Source organism: Manis javanica, chromosome 2 (genome assembly GCF_040802235.1).
Source record: "Manis javanica isolate MJ-LG chromosome 2, MJ_LKY, whole genome shotgun sequence".
In the NCBI taxonomy this organism is placed as follows: Eukaryota; Metazoa; Chordata; class Mammalia; order Pholidota; family Manidae; genus Manis; species Manis javanica.
In genome coordinates this window covers 71,724,521-71,748,914 of record NC_133157.1, presented here as the reverse complement: position 1 = coordinate 71,748,914, position 24,394 = coordinate 71,724,521, and the positions used below count along the sequence as shown (strand labels likewise).

Here is a 24,394-nt window from a genome sequence, read left to right as displayed (position 1 = left end):
ACAATTTTATAATATACATAAAATACATATACCCACCACCATACAGTTAGAATATTTTTTCTTGTGATGAGAACTTTTAAGATCTACCGTCTGAGAAACTTTCAAATATACAATGCAGTATTGTTAATTATAGTCACCATACTGTTGTACGTGCTGGACACTACATCCCCCCAGGACTTACTTATTTTATAACTGGAAGTTTGTACCTTTGGACTACTTTCATGCATTTTACTCACTTTCCCCCACCCCAAATTATTTAAGTTCTTTCTAGTGAATTTCAAACAGAAAGATGTGGATGGCAGAGGGTTCTGGGAAAGAATCTCATTAAGTCCCATGGTCAGAAAGGGAGAGAAGATGACGGGGAATATGCCGACTGCAGGGGCCTGGCTAATGTGAAGAAGCGAAGAGGCCCAGTACTCACCTTGAACCACATTCCAACTTGAGAATCTTACTTTTTATCTGAGCTAAGAATTAATTGATTAAAAATTTAAAAAAAATAAAAGTTTGAGGGTTGGGAGGTGCCCTGTCAGGTAGCTCTCTCTAAACACAAAAAGTAAAGTTCTGAGGAAATTTAACTATAAAAAGGGAAAGTATCTTTTTAGCTTTTCCTGTACATATTTTATTTTAATTATAGTGCTGTGCTATCATTGAAGCGATATTTATCTTCATTTGATGATACTACAAAAAATATCACATGAAGTTTTACTTTTTCAAATTGGGTGTTTGCACTTTTTTGTTTCAGCACTAAACCACTAGGGAGAAAATTGTAACTGCTATTGCCTGCATTTAGTCAGGGACTCTTAGTAAGTATTACTCTCAGAATTAATTCAACTGAGTATTTATTACATTTTTATTGGACACCTACGATATGATAGTGACTTTGTAGGTACCAGGTATTAAGAAATAATAAGAGTAATGATTTTGGTCATCTTTTTTAAGAAAAGACTAAAAATTAAACCTGTTTGCTGGCATGTATTTCTACCTTTATTTTGTTTTCTAAATAGCCTACTATGAATTTGTTAACTAAAGCTTGGGCACATATTTTAAATAAAGTGTTTTTTTATAGGAGGACAGGTTACGGATAATTTATATCTCAACTTTAATAGAGAAGTATATTGTTGAAAATGTAATATTGAAGAATAGAAGTTGAATACATAGCTTTCAACCACTTGAGAAAAAAAGGACAAAGGAATCTTGGTAAAACTTGCTACAAAGAGAAAAAACTATATTCAAATGTAGATAAATGCATTGTGTTCAGATCTATCTGTTTGGGAACTGTGATTTGAATGTAACACGTTTTCATGTATTCTCTAACTTTTTTCTTCCTTTTAACAAGGTCTGGAACCTTACATATATCAGAAAATGAAAACTAAAGAAATTGAACGGCATGCTGTACAAGTTAGCGATTATCTAAAACAGTCTCAAGAGGTAAAAACATTTTATTTTATATTTTCCAAAAAAAGGATTCATCTACACAACACTTCTCTAACTTCTTGACAGTGTTTTACCTTTATGTCCCTTAATTGGCTTCTACTTTTTATTGGTATTACATTTAGTCTCTGTTTTGAATATTCACTCCATTTTTCCACCCTCCTCCTCCCTCCCTTACTTTATTCTTTCCTTGTTCTTTATGCAATTTGTTGATCCACCGAATAATTAATTCTGGGCATTTCTAGCATGAAAGAGAAAGAACTCAGGATTTTTTTAAACTGTTTTTCACATATGTGGAAGTTGCCATGAAGGAGAAAAATAGGCAATTTATCAGTACTTTTTTAAGAAATAGGGCTAGAATCAGCAAGCAGAAGGTACTGGGAGACAGACTGCAGCCCCACTGGAGCAGGAACTTTTAGCAAATTGGAGCTTTCCAAGGACAGAATGGTTTATTTCTGGAAGGAGTGAGTTCCTCACGTAGTGTGGTTAGTCAAACAGGACAAGTAAACCTCCTTGCTGACGTGTTAGATGGGATTTGGGTTTGCAGGACACAGGACCCTCTGTGTTTTTCCAGTGCTGAGGTTCCCAGATTTTTGCAGTCTGTTTTTCTGACCATCCAGAAATACGTGCCTGTTTAACTGCCATCCACATGTGGGAAGTGTGATCTAGTTTTCCTAACTCAAGAAATCTAATTTTGGTCTTGGTTTGAACATTATTTCCATGACCTTGGGAACTGTATACCTATTACCTATATGAATGCATGCTTACAACCTCAGATGTTCTTTGTAGGAATGTAATCTATGAAAAGTTTTGTAAGTAAAATGTAAGACTCCTTGAAAGTAATTGGAGGCAAGAACCTGTTTGCCATGTCGAATCCTGGTCCTGCTACTTCTTGGGTTTCAAAGCTATATACATTAACTAACCTAGAAGCCATTAGGTGTTCTCTCTAGAGTGGAGTTAATGGCATCTTTACAAGGTTCTTCATAGTGTATAATAAAAATAGCATTAATGAAGATGCCTAGAATCACGCCTGGAGTGTCCTAGGGCTCAAGAAATAATAGTTGAATCTAAATAGGAATTAGAATGATGTAAATTCAGGATAACATTATTCTAAATATTGATCAACTGAAACAATAATGTACTGATGATAGGACATTAATGATGTAATTAATTTCCTGTCAACTTTGACCTTCATTCCTTCTTCATGTAATTGATTTTTATAATTTCACTCTTATTTCTGTAAAAACCTTTATATATTGCATTTTATTCTATGATATCTCCATAAAAGCAATTTGGTCCTGTTAAAGTTCATCAGCACTTTTGAGTCACTCTAATATAGTGCTAACGTTATGCATATTCCTAGCTTGAGTTTTGTATGTTTAGTAAAAGAGAAATACTGAGCTAGAGAAAGGGTAAAAAAATAGAACTATGCCTTCTGAGGAGTGTGATTTGTAATGTATTAGAAGCTGGGGTCAGGAGAATGTTGCGTGAACATGTGATGCCCTTTCCTTTCTGCTCAGGATCTGAGCAAAAGCTCTTTGTGGAATTCCAGGAGCACCAACCTCAATAGAAAGGGCATGTGAGTATTTCTAAATGTCTGTCTTTAAGCATCTTTGGCTTCCTTTATTTTTTTTAACCTCATTGGGAACAAAGGTTTAATTGGGTCAGAAAAGGAGAGAAAAAGATGTGTGTGCAATAACAATATTTTTCCTTCATTAACAAGAATGAAACTCATTTATTCTCCAAGTGTTTTTGTTCTGGAACAAGATCTCACCTCAGTGTCTTTTAAGAATATAAGGAAACACTTTCTACTACAGCAAATTAGACATTTGCCTTTTTAGTGTCGAAAAAGCACACATGGAAAAACGAGTATCCTATCTTTTCTGATAGATAAGATTGTGAAATTTACTTTAAAGAGTAGGAATAAATCTGTTTTGCCTAAAGAAAAAAGGCTTAGACCGGAAGACCTGATCTTTTTTCGTTTAGTTTTTTTCAATTTTTGTTTTTAGTTCATGAGGTTGATCTTTTTTATTTTTGGTTTTTCATTAATATCCTAAGTGTTTGTCAAAGCAGTAACTCTTTGAGAAAGAAAGAAACAGAGCAGGAAAGGATGATGGTTACATATATAGAGAGAGGAGATAAAGAACTCACACAGGTGTAGATGAGTATCCTCCTGCAATTTTATTTATTCAGAGAAATAAAATTTGAAAACCAATCAAGCAAAGAATATTCTATCTGCAGTGTTTTCTGGACCTTTCCAGTTTCATCATAAAATTAACTGTCCATACAGCTAGAGGAGCAGAATTCAATACCTTCCACTCTACGAAGGGCCAGCTGGTCCCAGGCAGGTAAAATGGGACTTCCAGTGTGCAGTCCACTCTATCTGACATGGCCTTTTTCTCAGGAGCCCCCATCAAGGTCTCTCCTGGCAAGCCTGCCTCTAGACTTACAGTACACATGACTTTCTTCTCCCGAAGGTTCAGTCGTTTGTGCTCAGGCAGGGTGGTGGGTTATTGCAGCATGAAATTAAACAATAATTGTAATTGTACTTTCTTCCCTGAGGACCTTAAATACTGGAGATACTCTTTGAATGCATTTATTCTGACTTGCCCGTGGCCACTTGCGCACTTGAGCAGGGCAAGTAACAATTTAAAGAGAACTAATTTCAGCCTGTGAACATTTAGAGGCCACGTGGGCTAATGAAACTGATTTGTAGGCTTGTCCAGAGACATTCACAGACTCATTTGTAGGCATCTGCTTTGCATAGTTTAGGAACCCTTTAGTTTAATTGATTCAGAACAACACAAACACAGTTAAATCTTATATATGTTGTGTGATCATATAGATAATTAAAAATAAAAACCAACAACTGTTTTTCAGTTAGCTTAGGGCATATGCGGTAAAGAAGTTACATGCATGCCTGCTGCTCATTTTTCAATGAAAATAATAGGAGAGCTGAAAACTATTTCTCTATTGGTAAAGATAGAGGTAAGATGAAGGTGATACTTTTCTTGCAAAGAAATATATACACACATATGTATGCATAGACTCTATTGTTACTGTTTCACATATTTTTCCTTTCTTTAATCATTGAAAAATTTAAAGCATATCTAAACCACCCTAATTTTTTGAACAGGTTGAGAAGTTCAAATGGAGCTGACAGTAAGTTTTTATATTTAAACATTTTATTTTTATTTATTTTCATTTTATTAATGGTGAGATTCACTCTCCTGCTGAGATTTTCATGGTTCTTGAAATTGATTGATTTTTGTCTCCTATAACAAAGTAGAAGTTCAGTAGAAAAGGAGAAAGTTAAATGTCTTCCTCCAGATAAATCAGGACTGATGTCTGGCTGAAAATTATTTGAATTCCCCATTTTCCAGTTTTTTGTGTGTCCTGAGGGCATAAGCACTGAGCTCATTTAGGTAGTTCCAGCAACTCTTACTGTCACTTTTTACATTGCTTATTAGGAGCCATTTGTAAGCTTGTATGTGGATACCTTTTTCCTCTATGGTTTCAGTAGGACTCGGCCCCAAAGGGCTAAGTGGGGCTACCAACTCCCTGGTAAGGTAATCCTCAATAGCTCCTCTTAAACTTTGCTACAGTCTACTAGTTCCTTCCCAAGTGCTTGACCCCTGCTGCACAGTGGCCACCTCACTCTTCTATGGTCTTGTTCTATGCCACTTTCTCTGACTTTCAGTACCTCCCTTGCAGCTGGTTCCTTCCCCTCCAACTACAAATTTAAGTCATTTTCTACACACACACATACAATCCTTTTCAAAATTTCACCTAGCCTTCAAACTGCCTCTCTTGTCCCTTATCTCCAAATTAATTGAAAAAGTATTAACATTTGCTCTTCAGCCCAGGGTGCCTATCCCTGCCACTCTACTGAAACTCCACGCTCACTGCGAAGTCGCAGGACCTCTTTTTAGCCCTCACTGAACCTGTGTCATTTGACCTTCCCCATTTTATCCACTTTCTAAGTTTCCATGAGGCTGTTCTTCCCCGGCTGTTCTTCTGTTTCTTTGTTGACTGGCCACTCTGATGCCCTCCTCTTCTTCTACCACGGCGGGGAATCTCAGTCATTTACAGTGTCCTTCCTACTTCCACTGCTCTCAGCTATCAATTTGCCTTCTAACTCCAAATCATCCCAGGCCTCATCTTTCCAAACTGTGTTTTGCTCTACCCTGCTGTTCTTGCCTTACATCTCCAGCTCTTGTTTTCCTACATACTAAATGAATACTTTCTTTAGCTCTTGATTTTGTGTCATCACTGTGGGTGGTCTCCCTCTCTTTACATTTTCCTCTGTTCCTTTTGGAATTATCTTTCTGAACAATAAATCATCACTAATATAGCAACTTTTGATGGCCTCCCCTTGCCTAGGCTACAAATGTCTGAGTTTTTTACTTGACAGCCTGGCCCCGGCCCAGATCTCCAGGTTCATGTTCATGAGCCCTTTCACTCAACACGTCTTCTTCCATGCGGCGTATAACCACCCACCTGTTAGCACCTCCTCTGGGGTGTCCGGAAGGCGTCACCAACAAAACGGCTCACCTTTCCCATCCATCCCAGGAAGTAGCAGTTCTGCCTTTGCAACTGCTGAGGCCCAAGTCTTGCAGTCATACTGATTCCCATTTCCTCACATGCCCACTTCCAATCCATCAGTAATCCTTCCAAATTTATCAAAAATCTGATCCCTTTGCTACTTCCACTTATCATTCTTTATCTCTTCCCCAGATCACATGATGGCCTCCAAGCTATTCCTCTCTGACAGTCTGTTTCCAGAGGACATCCAGAATTAGCCTTTTAAAGTCAAATTGAGTCACTTTTCTGCTGAAATGGTGTTCCAGCTTGCTCTGTAAAAGCAAAGGGCCAACAAAGTTTACAAGGCCCTGTTGGTCCGGCCCCCTCTTCCAACTCTCCAACCCCATTTCCTCTCAGCACAGTCCACTCCAGCCACCTTAATACTGAAGTGCAGTCCTGCCTCATGGCATTTGCACTTGCTGTTTTCTTTGCCTGAAATATTCTTCCTTTATCCATGGACTTATCCCCTCTCTTCCTTCAGGTCTATGCTCAAATTTCACCTTATCAAAGAGGCCTTGCCCAACCACCCTATATAAAATAGGAATCCCCCTCCCACACTTCCTAACCCTCTTAACTTGATGTATATGTAATATACTAGATACAGTCCATAGATTGTAGCCAGAGACTTTATCTGTCTTTATTATTTCTCTTTCTCTTGAGCATAGACCAGTGCCTGGCACATAGTAGGTATTGAATAAATATGTGTTGAATGAATGATCTCACAGCTCCTTATGGGGTGAAGCTAGGATTTATCAACTTTGTCAAACTCAGATGCCCATACTCTTTTAAGTATTTCACACCGTTTGTTTAGGAAGTTTTCATAGGCCTCTGTGTGCTTCTCTACTATATTACTTAGCAAACTGTATTATATTATTACTATAGTTTCCATGTCTTTCTCTCCCAGCATCTCATCTTTGCTTTTCTTTAGGGTGGGAGCCACATCTTACTCACATCTGTCACACCTAGCATGCCCTATAGTGGGAGCTGAATATTTTTATTATTGAACTAACTCAGAAAGGAAGATTCTATTCTGATGATCTTACGTTTTACCAAGCACCCCCAAAGGAAGGGATTTTTGTTCCTTCCCTTATCCAGCAACAAGAAGCCAGAGAGATCCGTGAAATGAGGCTCTTTATGCTGTTTACTCTGCTAGGTATAAAGCAGTTACCACCATGAGACTAAAATTCTCCACTTTAATTTTGATTTTATGAAACAGCAAAACTGTTGCAAAGGATTTCTCTGGAGCCTAGTAATTTAGGACTTGAGCACATAGGAGAGAACCAGTTAAACTTGCAGGAGGGGTTCCCAGCACACAGTCCTCTGTAACCACACAAATCCCTTGGTGCCATATTCTCCGCCCACCCCTTTGTTCCTGGTATACACCTCTTAATGTGTTTTCATCATTTGATTGTCATTTTAGATCAGTGAAGTAGTCTGCTAATAACTTGGTATTAATATTGTCTTTAACTGCATCTTGGTGGGAAGTCCAGAGAATTGTGCTTCTGGGATGTCATGAAGTGTGATGGGCAGCTGAGTGCCTTCTGCAGCAGAGGTGTAATTGGTTCAGAGGAAATACATCTTTGAGGCTAATATTACCTGTCTTTCTTCAATTCCCTCTATAAATATGTTTGGAGATATTGCATTGATGATTGGAAACTGTCAGGATACCATGCCCAATAATGTGGTTAAAGGATATTAGATAATCTTTTTCAAATACTGAAAAGCCATTCTGATTAACCTGTTCAATAATAACTTTGAAGGCAACATATTCATAAGCATGTATTTATCTCCAGCCAACTAATTAAAATGACAATCTTCTCTATAATTTCAGAAATCTCAGCCTCCTTAAAGAGCCCTCAAGAGTCCCACCATCATTATTCAGGTAGGATGCATGCGCACATAGATATGTCAACTGAGCTAAATGTCTGTGATTTTGCATCTGTAAACAGAAACACTGATGAACTCCATAGTATTGACATGTCTCCCAACTTGAAAAGTGGTTCACTCTGATGAGAACATTCTGATTTCTTATCTTGCCATTGACTTGGGACAACAAGTTGTTAGGACTTAAGAGCATTTGGATTTTTAAAAAACATTTGTGTTGGCGAGTTCCGATTGTGAAGGCAAAAGATGACCTGGAGAGCTAAAAGTTCCTTCCAAGCTCTGAACCAGCCCAAAGTCAGAGGTCTCCATATTTTGGACTGTGGGAGATACAGGCCTAAAACTAGCTCTTTGAGGGAGGACTTTGTACCTTCACTGGGCCTTCAGTGAACACAACCACTGAATGAACACCAGTCCCACAGAGTAAGTTCAACAAAGACACCTTCCAAGGGTGTTATTAAAAAAGACGCCAAGGGTCTTGACTTTCTTAAGCAACGTCATGTTCACAGTGCTTGACTTGTCTTTCTTTCAAGATGGGAACAATTGTACTTGCCCTTCCGAGGAACAGTCTGCCAAAGGGCTAGTGGGGAATTAAGAAACACTTTCAAATGCAAAGTGATATAGTAATTGACTGGGCCTGGGCCACTGTGGGGTTCCTGGGGGGCCATTGCTCTGAGCGCCAGATGAGCTGATACACAGGCAAGTCTTTTGTACAATCTCAAGCTGAGCACATGAGTAAGAGCTTATTGGTGTGATAAGCACCATTATTAGTATGTCAAGGTCATGTATTTAGGGTCCGGTAATAGACTGCCTTCTCCTGAATTCTCCTCTGTAGTGAATAGTGTTTCTGTGGATTCCAGACTCTGCATTCCAGTCTCCTATAACTAGGTCTTTCAGCTCAGCAGCTTTTGACTCCATCTGTGAACATAAAGTCTCTAGTGAGGAAACCTGTAACTCACATATTGACTCTGATCTGTTAGGATATGACTCTTAACAGGAAAATGAAGATCACTTGCTTCTAATTAAAATTGGTCTTCAGCTCTCTCTGGAAAGAGCAGGTGAACTGTGCAGAGTCAACAGTAGATGTCCCCACAGTCTGTTGCGCACTAGCTCTGCTCTGGAGAAGAAACACCCGAGAATGAAGACTGCAGAGTAAAATGCCCTTTAAAAGAAAAGTTCCACATACGTATGGATTAGTATGTGCTCTGATATTCATGAGAGTGGAGATGATAGCCCTACCTCAGGCACGTTATATAATCTCAAATAATCTGTTCCTGGGGTAACACTGGGGTATCCTTCCTGTTTAAGGCGTACTTTATTTTAAAAACTGCATTATAGGAAATATTTTTAATAGAAGCAAAGAAAAGGGGTTTTGGAAATGAAATATTTTAGCATCATACGAATATACTGATGTGGGGGAGGCTTTCTGTAAATTCAAACCACTGGTGCCTACTTAAAATTGTGAATCTATTTTTATTTGCAGCCATTGAAAGAAACAACTTAATGAGGCTCTCACAGACCATACCATTCACACCCATCCAGCTGTTCGGTGAGCGCCACTTCTACCTTCCTGAGGCTGTGCTGGGGCAGAGGCATAACATCTGAGGGAATCAAAGGGGAACCCATTTTGTGTCATTTTAGTGGAAAATTTCATTTTGCTGGTGATTTTGCCAGTGGTTGCAGTTTAGTGAGATGAATTTCCTAAAATGGAAACTCTTGTTAACTGCCTGGCCAGCACTTAGGGTCAAAATCTAATACTATGGGGATGGGGCTGATGATGAGCAACAGTTGGGAAAAAAGCAATAATGTTGCACCTGGCATTCACTGACTTAAGGCTGAAAGTAAGTAGGAAAGTAAAGGACCAACTAACCAGGAGAAATAAATGCAGAAGAAAGTGATAAATGTCAATATGATAAAATCTAACAGACATCTGAAGAGAAATGCTTTGTAGGTTGTTTTTTGTTTATTTTGTTTTCTGTAAACTAATTGCTCTTAGCTCAGAGAGCAAATGTCATTTTTAAAGGCTGGAATAGTAAAGAAAAACAAGCTTGCATTAGCCAAGGCTACCAGAGTCTCTCTGTCCAGCCACCTGACAGTTTAACAGGGTGCCGCAGGCCATCCTAGACCTTGGTTCTCCTCACACGCTTCTCATGGGGATGGACCAGGTTTCTGATCACTTACGCAAATACCTTCTCCTTCCCCTTGGCTCCGTGGCTGGTTTGCAACTCAGTAACTCTGCTCCAAGTATTTAGGACTCTAAAGAGACCTCCCCAGTGGCATTCATCTGGGCACCAAGAATAAATGTTTGAAAATAATGTTATTGAACATTACCTAGACATGTTTTTTTGGTAAGTGGTTACATGCCAGAGTGAGCAAATAGATTCCTTTCTTGGGAAACCAGTACAGTGATCACAAAAAAAACCCTGTGAAGCGCATGTATAAGGAGAAAATTAAACACAAGCTCCATAGAAGTTTGTATAGAAAATGTGACTTCTGTTATGAAACGTTAAACAGTGTTTTAGCTTGAGTCTAGGCTGAATGAGAATTGCTCCCTGTTCAACAGCCTAAAAGCAGAAGCAGTACAGCAGTTAAGGAGTGCTTTTGTCTGTAAAATCTTTTATGTGGGATAGCGTTTGTATCTGAGGTTCCAGTTCACCTGAGCCAGTTTAATATATTTAATCACTACAACGACCCAATGAGGTGAGCATTATTTTTCACTCCCATTTTACTGATGAGGAAACTGAGGTTTTATTTGTTCAAAGGCACAAAGGAAGGAGGAAGAGGCTCTGGGGTATGACCTCGGTTCTGTCACAGCTGGGTGAAAACATGCATTCTCAGTTGGGGCAATATCACCACCAAGGGAGCAAAAACATCTTTTTATGTATAAAGCACAGATATATATATATATATATAGTACATAAATACACACATACACACACACACACACATATAGTACATAAATGGATACATGTCTGCATTTGGTATTAAAATACCATGGAAGCTGCAATTAGGAAAAAAATGTCTAATAAGGGAGATGATAATGAAAACATAGGGATAAACTATCTCTCTCCAATTATTTGTCTTTAACAAAAGAAGCATGACCTTATGATGATTTCATTTCCATCTATAGTCTGTAAGAACAGCAACTTGATTCTTGTACATCATCCAATATTTTGTCCCTTCTCCCCCTTTGTTGAGCAATACTGAACCATGCCCTTACTCTGTACCTGAACCTGCATAGGTGAAATTCCCATCTCCTCTGACCACCTGGGAAACTGAACAGATTCTGGGTTGACACTTAGGATGGCATCCATGTCACAGATGTGGGATCTCACTGAACTCCTCGCCTGCACTTTTTTTTTTAGGGGTCAGAAAAAAAATTGTTTTTTTAATTGAAGGATAGTAGATACACAATCTTATATTAGTTTCAAGTATACAATCACCTACACTTCTTTTTGCAGCCGGAGAAGAAGTAACTGTCTACAGGCTGGAGGAGAGTTCCCCTCTGAATCTTGATAAAAGCATGTCTTCCTGGTCCCAGCGAGGGAAAGCAGCCATGATCCAGGTGCTGTCCCGAGAGGAGATGGACGGGGGCCTGCGCAAAGCCATGAGAGTCATCAGCACTTGGTCTGAGGATGATGTTCTCAAGCCCGGGCACGTTTTCATTGTGAAGTCTTTCCTTCCCGAGGTTGTACAGACCTGGCACAAAATCTTCCAGGAGAGCACTGTGCTTCATCTGTGTCTCAGGGTAAGTCAGAGACCCAGAGCCCAGATGGATGGGTCAGGGAAGGGAGAGCTGGCTGGGTCCTGATCAAAGGCTCTTATCATCAGCCCCAAGGGTACCCTATTCTTTTTTGCTGGTGGTAGTGTTTCGCTATCTTTGTTTTGTAGAGGTTTTGCTTTTGGAGTGTGGAATGGAGAGGGCAGAATATAATCACACTTGGGATGCCTCTAGTAATTCTGTCATCATTAGTTAGTAGACATGTAATAGTAAACCAATATATTTACCAGTGCTCCCTATTTTATAGGAAATCCAACAACAAAGAGCTGCTCAAAAACTGATCTATACCTTCAACCAAGTGAAACCACAAACCATCCGCTACACACCAAGGTAAGGAGATATTAGACCCTTGCCCCTTCATTTTAAGTAGGAATTTCTATCATTTCTTCTCAGCCGTATTAGTTATGAAATGGGCCAGACCCATGGGGAATGTCCCCATGACTTATTTTGGGTCTTCTCTTCTATAGTTCTGTAGACTGATAAATACAATTAGATATCCCAAGACACCTTGGCTTAAATACCTGAAGTTATGTGAGTGGAAAAGAGAAATTCAAGCAGAGGCTATGATTAACCTCTCAACCTCTTGAAACGGGAAGATCTAGGTATAGTTACTAATGTCCAGGAACATTATGGTAGCAAACCATTTCTACTTGAAGCATAATTTATTTCCCTAATATCTTACAGAAATTAGGAACCTTATAAGAATGAACTCTTGTTACTTTCCCTTAAGTGTCTTCATCCACTCATTACATTCATTTAGCATGATAGAGCATAAGTTGATGCTGAAGATTGTAGTAAAGTACTATCGTTTCAATTATGAGGAACTTTATAGGGCATGGCAAGGAAAGTTGTATCTGATACTCAAAAAAGAGCTGCCTTTTCCTCAGAGAGAAGGCAGGCAGGTGGGCGTGGGGAACCCTCTCCACTTTGCCATCTGCCTCTTCCATAGAAAGGCGAAGGCTTGGGTATTGAAGCTGCATCAGACCAGAGTTAGGTGATCTTCCCTGTTGCTGAGTGTTCAGTAATGGAAGTCCCCCTTTTGCTGCCTTGTGGGGAAATCAGTGGCCTCTTATTCCTCCTCATAGGTTCCTGGAAGTTTTCTTAATCTACTGCCATTCAGCCAATCAGTGGTTGACCATCGAGAAGTATATGACGGGGGAGTTCCGCAAGTACAACAATAACAACGGTGATGAAATCGCCCCCACCAACACCCTGGAGGAGCTCCTGTTGGCTTTTTCTCACTGGACCTATGAGTATACTCGGGGAGAGCTACTGGTTTTAGATTTGCAAGGTGATTGTTAGCCTAGGACTCAATACAGCAAGCATGAGGCAGAGGCCAGGAGACATTCTGGTTTTAGATTTGCAAGGTGATTGTTAGCCTAGGACTCAATACAGCAAGCATGAAGCAGAGGCCAGGAGACGTTGACCAGGAATTGCTTTCTCCATTATTATCACCCACATATGAGCCTAGCTCTCTCTTTACCCAAAGCCATAGTTAAGGGCTTTCAGTGAAGACATTACTTGACAGTATGTGTGTGTTCGTTTGTTTTTTAAAATTTGAAAATGGAAAGATGTTATTGTTTTTCTGGATTTATTTATTGTTTGTGAAACTGTCCTAAATGGGACTAACTAGATGGGTGTCCCAAGAAATCTTGCAAGAACCAGAATGCGTAGGGTGTAGAGTCACTTCATCTTGTTTTGAAGGGAGGTGGGGCCATTTATTTCAGGGACATTGTATAGTGATGATATTGAGCACCTACCATGTTTCCCACTTAGATCAAGGGAAAAATAGAGGCAGATGAATAGCTGCCTAAAACTTAAAGACATCTAAAACTTTGGTCTAAGTAGTTAATGATTTCTGCACCAAATTTTCCCGTTTTGTGACTTTACCTTGGACTTAGGTTCACAGCATACATACATACATTCATACACACAGGAAAGTTTAAATTCTGGACATTTTTCATGATTTTGAGTTCAGTGCTTTAGCAGTTTATAATTTACTTTGCTCTCATTGCTGTGTACCTTGGTATGACAGGGAATGAAAGCACAAACTCTGTCTGAGAGAGGCGACCCAGTGCACTCTTATTTAACGAAAACCTTTGATCGGTTCATCTCCCCACTATCAACACCTCACATGTGATTTATAATCCTGCAGGACAAAACAGAGTCTCTCTAGCAGGCTTTCCTTGCAGGGACAGAACGAAATATGTATTAAGGTCAAAGTTTAGTCCCTGGGCTCACTGACTGGGACTTTGGTTTTAAATAGGGGATTTAGCCCAGGAACTTTCAGAGAAGTTATCTCATTTAATCCTAGAAGCAGCACCTCAAGGTAGATATTATAGAGAATTTAGGCCCAGAAAGTTTAAATAACTTGCCCAAGGTTGCACAGCTACTTAAGAGGAAGCCAGGATGCAGACTTAATCTGGTTGACCATTCCTGTTCTTTCCTTTTCACTGTGCTGTCTGTTATTTAGGAGTTTTACGCTGATAAGACACAACTGGTTAATTTAAACAGAATGGGCCTCTTCTTGTCTTCTCTGACTGTCCTACCTCTCCAGTCCTCGGATTCTGTGCTAACAGCCAGGCTGGGAAACGAGGGACAGTGAAGATAAGCAGGCAATCCTGGGGCATTGTGAACAATGTCCACTAAGACTGCAAAGCCAATTTTGATGAACATTTGTGCCACGCGCACAATGATGTACGTACACTGTTTACACAAAAGTCCTTCTGTTCTTTCGGATCTGTGCTGTTTACAGGTTGAATTATATTTCCAACCCTCAGACACAATATTTTAGGAAGCAAATTAAAGTTAAAACAGTCAAGATGATTCAGCTTTTAAACCAGTAAGTGCATGATCCATGTAAAACCCAGCAGGCTGATGCCCAAGGCATCTGCTTCTGCGGCTCATGTCAGGGAGAGGCTGTTTTCCTCTGTACTTCAGTGTCTGTGCTTTGAGTTTGGGGTGGAGTTGTTTAAAAAGAAACACAGAAACAAAAAAACAACCAAAGACAAACTTTAAGGAATTAATGATGACTCTTCAGTGTGTTTTTTTTTTTTAGATAATTATTTTTTATTGAAGGGTAGTTGACACACAGTATTACATTAGTTTCAGGTGTACAACACAGTGACTCAACATTTATATACATGATAATTCTAGGTACCAGCTATCACCATACCAAGTTGTTACAATATTTTGACTATATTCCTTATGCTAGACATTACATCCCGGTTACTTATTTATTTCACAATTGGAAGTGTGTACTTTTTTGTTTTGTTTTGTTTTGTTTTGTTTGTTTTTTTTGTTTTTTTTGTGAGGGCATCTCTCCTATTTATTGATCAAATGGTTGTTAACAACAATAAAATTCTGTATAGGGGAGTCAATGCTCAATGCACAATCATTAATGCACCCCAAGCCTAATTTTCGTCAGTCTCCAATCTTCTGAAGCATAACGAACAAGTTCTTACATGGAGAACAAATTCTTACATAGTGAGTAAGTTACATGGTGAACAGTACAAGGGCAGTCATCACAGAAACTTTCGGTTTTGATCATGCATTATGAACTATAAACAATCAGTCCAAATATGAATATTCGTTTGATTTTTATACTTGATTTATATGTGGATACCACATTTCTCTCTTTATTATTATTTTTAATAAAATGCTGAAGTGGTAGGTAGATGCAAGATAAAAGTAGAAAACAGTTTAGTGTTGTAAGAGAGCAATTGTAGATGATCAGGTGTGTGCCTGTAGACTATATGTTAATCCAAGCTAGACAAGGGCAATAAAACATCCACGGATGCAGCAGATTTCTCTCAGAGCAGGGGGGGAGAGGTTCTAAGCCTCACCTCTGTTGATCCCCAATTTCTCACCTGATGGCCCCCCTGCGACTGTGCCTGTCTTAGGTTGTTCCTCCCTTGAGGAATCTTAACCCGTCTCTGGCTAACCAGTCATCTTCCGGGGCCATACAGGGAAATGTAAAGTTGGTAAGTGAGAGAGAAGCCTTATTGTTTGAAAAGGTTAGTTTTTTACTTCTTTGGATATTTATGCCCTGTGGCTTCTATGCCCAGCATTTGTCTTGAAGTATCTTTACCACTTGGATGAATTATGATACTCGGTAAATTCGATATGAGGCACGAATTCTATTTAAGGGTTGTAATTAGGAAGGAAGAAGAAAAGCTATAGAAGTAGAAGGAGGAAGAAAACATGGGAAGATTGATTATTTCTTTGACATATCTTCTTGTAGAGTAACATAAGCATGTATAGGTTTTAAACTACTAATTAAATTGCGCACACACATTAACATAATAGGAATACAGTTACATAACCAAAGCATACCTATAATTACCAGCCATCTCCAGTGAAACCAAGAAAACCAGTTAGGCACCTTAGGCATTTGTGAAAACTTATCTATGATATAATGGATTCTTCAGTGTGTTTTGTATTCCACTTGAACAGGTTTTTGTTTAATGATGTTTATGTTTGGGGATTTTTATGTCTCTTGGTAATCCAAAGTGACATTAAACAGAACAAATGCTGCATTGATAGTCTTGGCGGAAAAAGAGAATTAACTTTATTCTTTTACTGGGAAATTATGTGAATTGCAGAAAAAGGCCACTCCAAATGAACTAAGTCAAAACATTGACTTTAAAAGAAGGGAAGAATGAACATCATAGGATAAAGATGAAGAAATTGAGATACTTATTGGATAGTTTTGGCCAATTGGTAAGGTCTTAATTTCTGGAAGAACATGAATCCTATAATATTTATAAGCAGTTATATTTTACTACTACTAGCTAACATTTACTAAATATTTACTTTGTGTCAAGCACTTAGCCAAAGGCTTACACGTTATCATGTTTAATCCAAACCAGGTTGAAGAAGAAAACTGGAAGAATATAATATATTCTTAAAATATATCAATGGTTTTTGGTTCAGTTTTGTATTTTATTCAGTTGGTTATGCCTCATTTTTGGAAAGATGATTTGCATCGTCTGGGGGATAGGAGTGGAGATTGAGAGGCCCAGTGATGGCGGTTAGGAGGAAGAGCTTGAGTGGTGTAGTGCTGGCCTCTGAGTCCTGGCTCCACCATGAATTAGTTGCATGACTGGGGATGACCACCTGGAGTTCCACTTCCCTCATTCGTAATCGGGGAAAATAATACTATGCACTTAAATCTAGGATTGTTAAGGGACTGAAATGAGACAAGTTCTTGATACATAGTAAACTCTCAGTAATGTGCATTATTGTTGTTAGTATTAATTTTTGTGTGGCTCTTTAAAATGGAAAATAGTCTTCAGTTGTGGGTAGTCTATTCTTAGCCATGTGGTCATGGTGGTATGGTAGAGACCCTGTGTAGAGTGAAGCCCTGATACCAGCTTGCTGTGGCTCCCTATTGCTTTGAGGGAAAGAAGGAATGAAAAACGCTCTGGCAGTTTATTCTTTATTTTCTTCTCCTCTCTACTTTCTTCCAATGGGATTGTCAGTCACTAATCCAGGAGCCGCTGCACCAGGCGAGGAAGATGAATTCTAGGGAGAGGCTTGACCAATTTCTAATTGGTTGTAATTACACTGTAATTTTCCAGTCTCTTCCCATCCAAAAATCCTACATGAGAGGGCCCAAATCATCATCATTACACTTGAAATCCAACATTTAATTCCTGGCAATGAGAATGGAAAACAATTACATTACAAGTAACAGTGGTTCAGAACATTTTTCTAAAGCTCCGTATGTTTTTCAAAGAACTTTTGGAGATAGCAGATTTTCTTTTATTCAACAAGGCAATTTCCAGAATAAGTCAGCATTAGCATCAATGTGCTCCTCATGAATCCTGCTGCTACTAAGAAGGTAACTTCTTGCCACAGTGGTAGAAGTTCACTGATGTGTCCCAAGGTGGTGGGGATCATGACGTAAGACTCTGGGTTTCTCATAGGGCATGCTGCATATTATATGTGCATGCTCTATTAAGGCTGGTAAGGAGATGTCACCGGGTTTTTAGATGTTAAGATGCTTTCAAACATCTAGGAGAATATGTGGGTAGGATGGGCTTTGATGTTTCTGTTTGCCAATCAGGTGATTCCTGTGTAGCTGGGAGTGGCAGGCAGCAGGGAGACTGGGAATAGGTGAGGGGTGCAGCACGATTGATTCTCTGAACTGCTGTCTATTGTCACTCATTGGAAGCCTCTTCTGCCATGTGAGGGCCTCAAAATATCTATTTAGTAGTTAAGCTTTGAGCTGTCAGATTGGGTTTAGAGATACAAAAGCTGGTGGATTCTCTACCCTCATTCTTATAGGGGAATTTATATTCATTAGGAACCACAGTACTTTAGGGAAATGAGTTAATCAGAACATGATTTTGCCAGTGATAAGAAAAGAGAATTTTACTTCATAAGAGGTCTTGATAGAATAAAGATAATAAAAATAGTAACTGACATTTTTTACTGCCCTGTGGGTCAGACACTTTGCCAAGTGGCTTGTTTACAATAGTTCATTTAATCTTCTCAGTAACCCTAGAAGATAAGGCCCATTGGTATTCACACTTTCAGATGACAAAACTGAGATTCAGAGAGATTAAAGGGGTCCAGCTCACACGACCAGAGAGTGACTAGAGAGTGATGGGGTCCGTCAATGGAATGCAGATCCTTTGACCTCTGCCTATCTAACAAGCAACAAGATGTAAAGTAAATGGAAGTTGATGTGACTTGAAGACTTTTTTTCCCTCATGAAACTTCCTTTATCCCAATCGATGTTACCTCTTCAGGTGCTGTATGTATTCCTGGCTTAAATTTACAGTGTGTTCAGACATCAGCCTAAAGTTTCATCATTGCTGGAAACTTCAGGCTTTAAGTTAGGTCTGAGCTTAAACATGTGAAGGATTTGTAGCCTTCAGTCTCTGTATTGATGGTACTTGGACTATCATTTTGTCTGTCATTCTGTTTATTTACTGCATTGTTTGAAAAGCAGGGTCCCTCTAGGTGGTTCCTTCTTATACCTATAATGAAAAAAAGTATAAAGAGCCCAGCCTCTTCCTATGACTTGTTCTTTAATAAGAATAAAGGCCGAGCAAAGCACATTTGCACACTTCCCCTTGGGCCCGTGTTTCGGGCTTTCTTTCCCTTTCCCTATTCAAAATCAGTGTATGAAGAGATTCTAAGCCAGATGTTCTTAAATGGAATTCAGGTATGTGAACTTTGATGAGAAAACACATTACACCTTTATTTTCACTAACCTATAACTGAAATTCATTATTTCCTTCAATTATAATGGAGAGCACACACCACAGCGGTATTAGCAGCATTGGTGGCTGTTTGCAGTAGCAATTACAGATATTAACCTAGCACATTACAGTGCTGGCAGATATCTCAAAATACTGTTTATATTTATTACTCATTGAACGCTATAGTAGTTAATAGGCTTGCACTAGATCCTGCTATTTAGAGTATTAATAACAAAGCACATGTATTGCAATACAATAATTTAAAAAATATTTTGATAACTGTAGTTCAGTATCATTGGCTTCCTTTATAGTTTAATGTATTTAAATTACACATTCTAAAGCATTATTTTGAGAAGGGGGTCCGTTAGCTTTCCCAGACTGGCAAAGAGGGTCATGACACAAAAAATGTTGAAAATCCCAACTCCAGGCAGGTCATTTTTCTAAAGAAGTCAGTTTCATAGGGGAAAGGCCTATATGCTATAAGGATTATATTTTCTTACATAAGGTTTAGCATATGGTAAAACACACAGAACAGAGCAAAAAAAATCTTTTTTAAAAATAGTGGGTAGAGACCCTGAGTATTGTTTACCAAATGTATAAGTACATAATAATACTATAAATTTCATACAATTTAAAATAATTTTCCCACAAGGTTGGTCTTTTCCAAGAAGAGAGACCCATTGCTTGTTTAGAGGCTAATAGTAGAAATCACTGGGTTTTGCCCAAATGAGGCATTCACCTCTCTGAGCAGCTTGCCTGTGAATCGTTACCTCCATCAGATGTCAGTCTCTAGCCGCCTGGATTTACTTTGGGCATCAATCCCTGCTTTGATAAATGTTAGTTTTAAATTACACTTTTGTTATCCTTTTATGCTTTGGTGTCATTTTTTAAAAAGTAAATTTTATTGAAGGATAACATTCATTCAGGAAAGAGCACACAGCATAAGCATACATCTCAAAGACTTCACAACTCAACGTGTGTAACCAGCACCCAGATCAAGAATTCGGGGCATTTGTATTCTATTATTTGTAACTTCTGTGTATGTAGCACTTGATGTGTCTTTGATGGAGCAGAGTTTGTACCCATGGAACCACACAGCACCTTGCACCTTGCTGAGCACTGATGGGCTCCGTCTAAAGGGACCATGGACTGGTGGGAGGGGCACGAGCTTTAGCTCAGCTTGAATGTTGTCACCACCGGGGACTATGCAACTTCTGACAAATTGTTTAATCTCTTTGAACACCAATGGACTCAGTGGTTAAGTGAGAATATGAGGATGCTAATGAGTTCATGATTTCCAACAGTTAGAGAAAATAAAATTAGAATGTCTACTCTATACAAATGGTAAATGAATGACAGAGGCCATTATCAGTACCTGTGAACCCACCACTAAAACACTCATTTGTGGCCAAAAGTTTATTATAACATAGCAGAGGGGGTTGTAGGAGATAGCACATTAAAATTTTTAAGCACACCCGGTTTTGATAAATTTATAGATTGTATTTACTACATGGTGAATGTGAGTTTAAAAAAAGAAATCAAGGTTTATTGTTTCTTGAATTTTCCAAGAAAGTGAAATCTCCATTTGCTAAATGCATATTCTTTCTTCTTGGAGGTGTTGGAGAAAATTTGACAGATCCATCTGTAATAAAACCTGAAGACAAACAGTAAGTTAATTTATGATGTTACCATTTAGAAAACTCTATTTAACACACTGTACATGGTTTTTCAAAAAATAATTTTTAAATATTATGATTTATTTCCTAGATCCTAGATATATATACTGGACATCCATATTGCATATCTGTACCTATATCTATATCCAATAGAATAAGATGTTAGAGAATGCATAGATTAGGAAATGGTAGCAAAAAGAAAATACATAAATAAAATAAGATTACATCTGGAGTTAATACTCACAAGTGGAAATTACAAAGACCAATGCAATAGAAGGGATTTTGTCATAAATTCAACTGGGTTTCCTAGTGGCACAAACAAAAAGAAAAATGCGGTAAGTTCAGCCTCCATAGGCTTTGACATGGAAACAGTGTCATGGGAGAAGCACAGTTTCCTTTGCTGTACTTACAGTGGAGTCATTGCATCTTATCATGGACAGTGTCTTCCATCCCATGCCTATAAAGCAAAAGCTGAGGGCACAGAGTGTGCTGTTCCATAACAGCAAATCTACGAGAGGCCGAAAACTGGGACTTAAATATAAAGCATCAGATGTTTGCCTTAATTCAGGGTTGAAGTTTAAATTGTATAGAGAAACGAGTTACCTGTCTGTCCTTTGAATTCCTATGGGTGTTTTGTGCCATAAGCAGATTATGGGGAAGACTTGGCAGTAGAGGATCTGAGGTTGTATGCTTCTGTTAAAGGTGGAGTAGAAAGAGGTGATGAAGCTGATTAAGGCCTGATCAGTATGGCAGATGACAGTGGTGCTCTCACTTGAGCCTCCATCATGATCACTAGGAGTGGTTGTTGAAACACAGATCGCTGTGTTCCTGATTCAGTGGGTTTGGGGTGGGGCCAAATAATGTAACAGGTTCTCAGATGGTTCTGATGCTGGTGGCCTGGAGACCACAGTTTGAGAACTGCTGCTGGCATATGACGTTTTTACATCTTAGTTGTCCTAAATATTTATACTTGGCCTCTGGGTTGTAGAAAATACATATAAAATTACATAAGTGGGAAATCCCTGTACGATAAAAGCTGAAATTTTTACTTCCTTCCCCTATTGTAAACATTTACTGCTTTAATACTGTTCTTTTTTTTTACTGAATGATTTAATTTGAATATGGTCTTATCTGAAGGCTTCTATGCAAAGAGGTCCATCTAAAAATGTTTTAGCTGTTCTAGAGAAAATAAAGGTGATCTGTATTGCTCCTGCACATCCAGTTCCTATATTTGCCTATGGAGTTTGTGTGATAACCCTTAGGGTACAGATAAGCCTATATTTTTCACTTTAGCATAGCTTAAGTATTTTTAACTAAGAATATTATTTCTTCAATAGCTCTGTGTGTCCAAGGGTTTTTACTATGAGTACTCCCTTTATAATTTTCAATGACAACTTTTTTACATATATAATGAACCAAGTTTATATATAGTCTATCATTTATTAAATTCTGATCTTGGTATATATCATCTACTATAATGTGAATATTTCTAATTTTTAGAATTCTAAGAAGATTACTATCCCATTTGACAGTTAAGTATTTAATTGCACTCTACAGGCTATTTGGTCTCAATTTCTATTAAGGTCAGCTAGGGAACTAGGAAAAACAAAGTAAAACTGCCCAGAATTAGTATGAAATCAGAATCCCTGAAGATAGGGCCCCGACATCTATATTTTTCAGAGGTTCCCCATGTGATGCTGATGCATCCAGGGATGGGACCCTCTGTTTTATGCAAACTTTCTTGTTTATGACTTGAAGATAGGAACTCTGGAAACTGACAGGACAGCATCACTGTTGCCTGCCTGGTCTTACAGGATCAACTAATTTTCAGTGCAGGTGGTTTTCATGGTGAAAATAAGGAAATGTAGTATTTCCTCACAACCATGGCAGATCACTTTGAATTAGTTCAACAGGGCTCACTTCTGGAATTCCACGTGCCAAACCTTTGCTATACTAAGCACAGGCCACAGACAAACCTTGGCATCACCTGGGAGCTAGAACTGCAGAATCTCAAGACTCTCCCTTGACCTAGAGAATCAAGAGTCTAAATTTTCACAAGATCATCAGGTGATTTGGTGTAAATTAAAGTGTGAGGAGCACCGGTGTAGGCAAGCACTTTCACGTGTTGTTTATTTTACCCATAACAACAACATTGGAAGTAAGTTGAAGATGCTCACAAGTTCACAAACGAGAACAACCAAGTTCAGTGAAGACCAGCACCTGCCTATGAGGAGGCAGCTCAACGCAAGGGAATAATCCTCTACCAAAGAGATGTTTTTTTTGGTGCAAATTCTGATCAATGCCTATTGTCTGTTATCTTTCCCCAACCTTTCGCACAAAAGAGAATCACCAGGCCCTCAGATTCCGCCTGGACGCTTAGCTCCTCGGGTCACTGAGCCTCAGTGGAGGCTGCCTCTGTTATTGGTGGTTTGAGATGCTTCTCTGCGCTTTCTGCCTTGATGGTTTGGGGCATTTGACAAGCAGCAAGTGATGATGATGGTGATGAATGTTCTTTAGTAAATCTCTGTGAACACGGCACCAGTTAGTGTTTCCTCACATGTGGAACCAACGTACCACCTGCTTTTCCTGTGCTGTGAGAAATCTGGGGAACAGTTGTATTTCCTTTTTTAAACTTTGTTATCTGAGACTGCAAGACTGCAGGCATCACTGTGGGGTATAGATGCAAACGAAGGTCCCTCCAACCCATTCCACTCTCCCCTGCGCAGGGAGTGGCTGAACCCCTCATATGTCCGTCTTATAGTAATATTGATAGTCTTTCACAAAGCTCATGGAGATGATTTACCTTCCAACTTTTATCTGAGAACAATGTTACATCTCTAAGTTGGGGATGTCCATGCTTTCATAGGAGGAGGAGGAAAGAAATGGCATTATGGAATACAAGAGAGTGAAATATTCCAAAAGGGTCATATTGGAGAGAATGTAAAAAGAATTCTTCAACTTTAATGACCAAAATAACACGTTCATTTTTCACTTTAGCGGCATCATAGAGGTCTGGTACTAAATATCAAGTGATTCTCCTTTTTTGCCACGTTCGATTTCACCTTATGGAAGTGGGTCCTTACCGATGTACTGAAAGGCAGTTTAACAAGAGGCAGCTTATGCAGCCGTACTGTGTAAGGGCGATTGAGTGACCGGGAAAGTTAATCCAGGGTGTCCGTTCACTTTTTCTTCCCAAGAGGTTTCCTCCACCTGCTCGCCTTGGAGCAAAGAGGCAATCTGAGATCAAACTGACATCAGCCCTCATTCTCAGCTTGGCACATCTTCAGAGCAGCTACTGTTATTCTGCCAAAAGGAAGTGGAAATTGAGATAAATGTTTCAGTACTCGGATGGAAAAAAGTTCATTTTTACACCACGTCCCTTTTGAAAAACTGCATTCCTTAGAAGTGAAGTTTATTGTTTCCTTTTGTGATTTGCTTTTCTTTTTCCTTAAGACATGGTATTTAAGAGTGGTAATCGAGTTCAGATTTTAAAATTTGCTGTTTCCACTCTGCATGTCATTAAAATAAAATAATAGCTTTCATACAGTTTCTTTGGAAGTGTTTCTGGTGTGCTCCGTGCCATGGCGTGTAGTGTCAGCCTGCAGAATAATGCTTGTGCTGGTATGAGAATGGGGGAACATTGATCCTAGAATCTGCTAAGGATCTATTATAATTACAGACTATTCAAAATGGGCCTAATATGTACTGATTCTGTTGACAGTTTTGTCACCTACATTTAGCATATATAGTTTCTTCCACAAAAATCATTGCCTCCTGAGTAGTCTCTCTTTCCAGAAAGAGCCCAGCGAAGCCGTTTGCACAGTAGA

The 24,394-nt window shown here is 38.9% G+C and overlaps 1 protein-coding gene across 4 annotated transcripts in view; it reads left to right on the top strand.

The window, feature by feature from the left end:
- TRPM6 (transient receptor potential cation channel subfamily M member 6) overlaps window positions 1-24,394 on the top strand; it is a 172,459-nt gene that overhangs the window by 141,317 nt on the left and 6,748 nt on the right. For all 4 annotated transcript variants that reach the window (XM_036991352.2, XM_073228659.1, XM_073228658.1 and 1 more), the window contains 9 exons: window positions 1,337-1,428; window positions 2,952-3,010; window positions 4,568-4,593; window positions 7,847-7,897; window positions 9,380-9,445; window positions 11,358-11,644; window positions 11,925-12,007; window positions 12,763-12,968; window positions 20,507-20,558. In XM_036991352.2, the coding sequence (XP_036847247.2) occupies window positions 1,337-1,428; window positions 2,952-3,010; window positions 4,568-4,593; window positions 7,847-7,897; window positions 9,380-9,445; window positions 11,358-11,644; window positions 11,925-12,007; window positions 12,763-12,968; window positions 20,507-20,558 (922 nt within the window). The remainder of the gene's footprint in view (window positions 1-1,336; window positions 1,429-2,951; window positions 3,011-4,567; window positions 4,594-7,846; window positions 7,898-9,379; window positions 9,446-11,357; window positions 11,645-11,924; window positions 12,008-12,762; window positions 12,969-20,506; window positions 20,559-24,394) is intronic.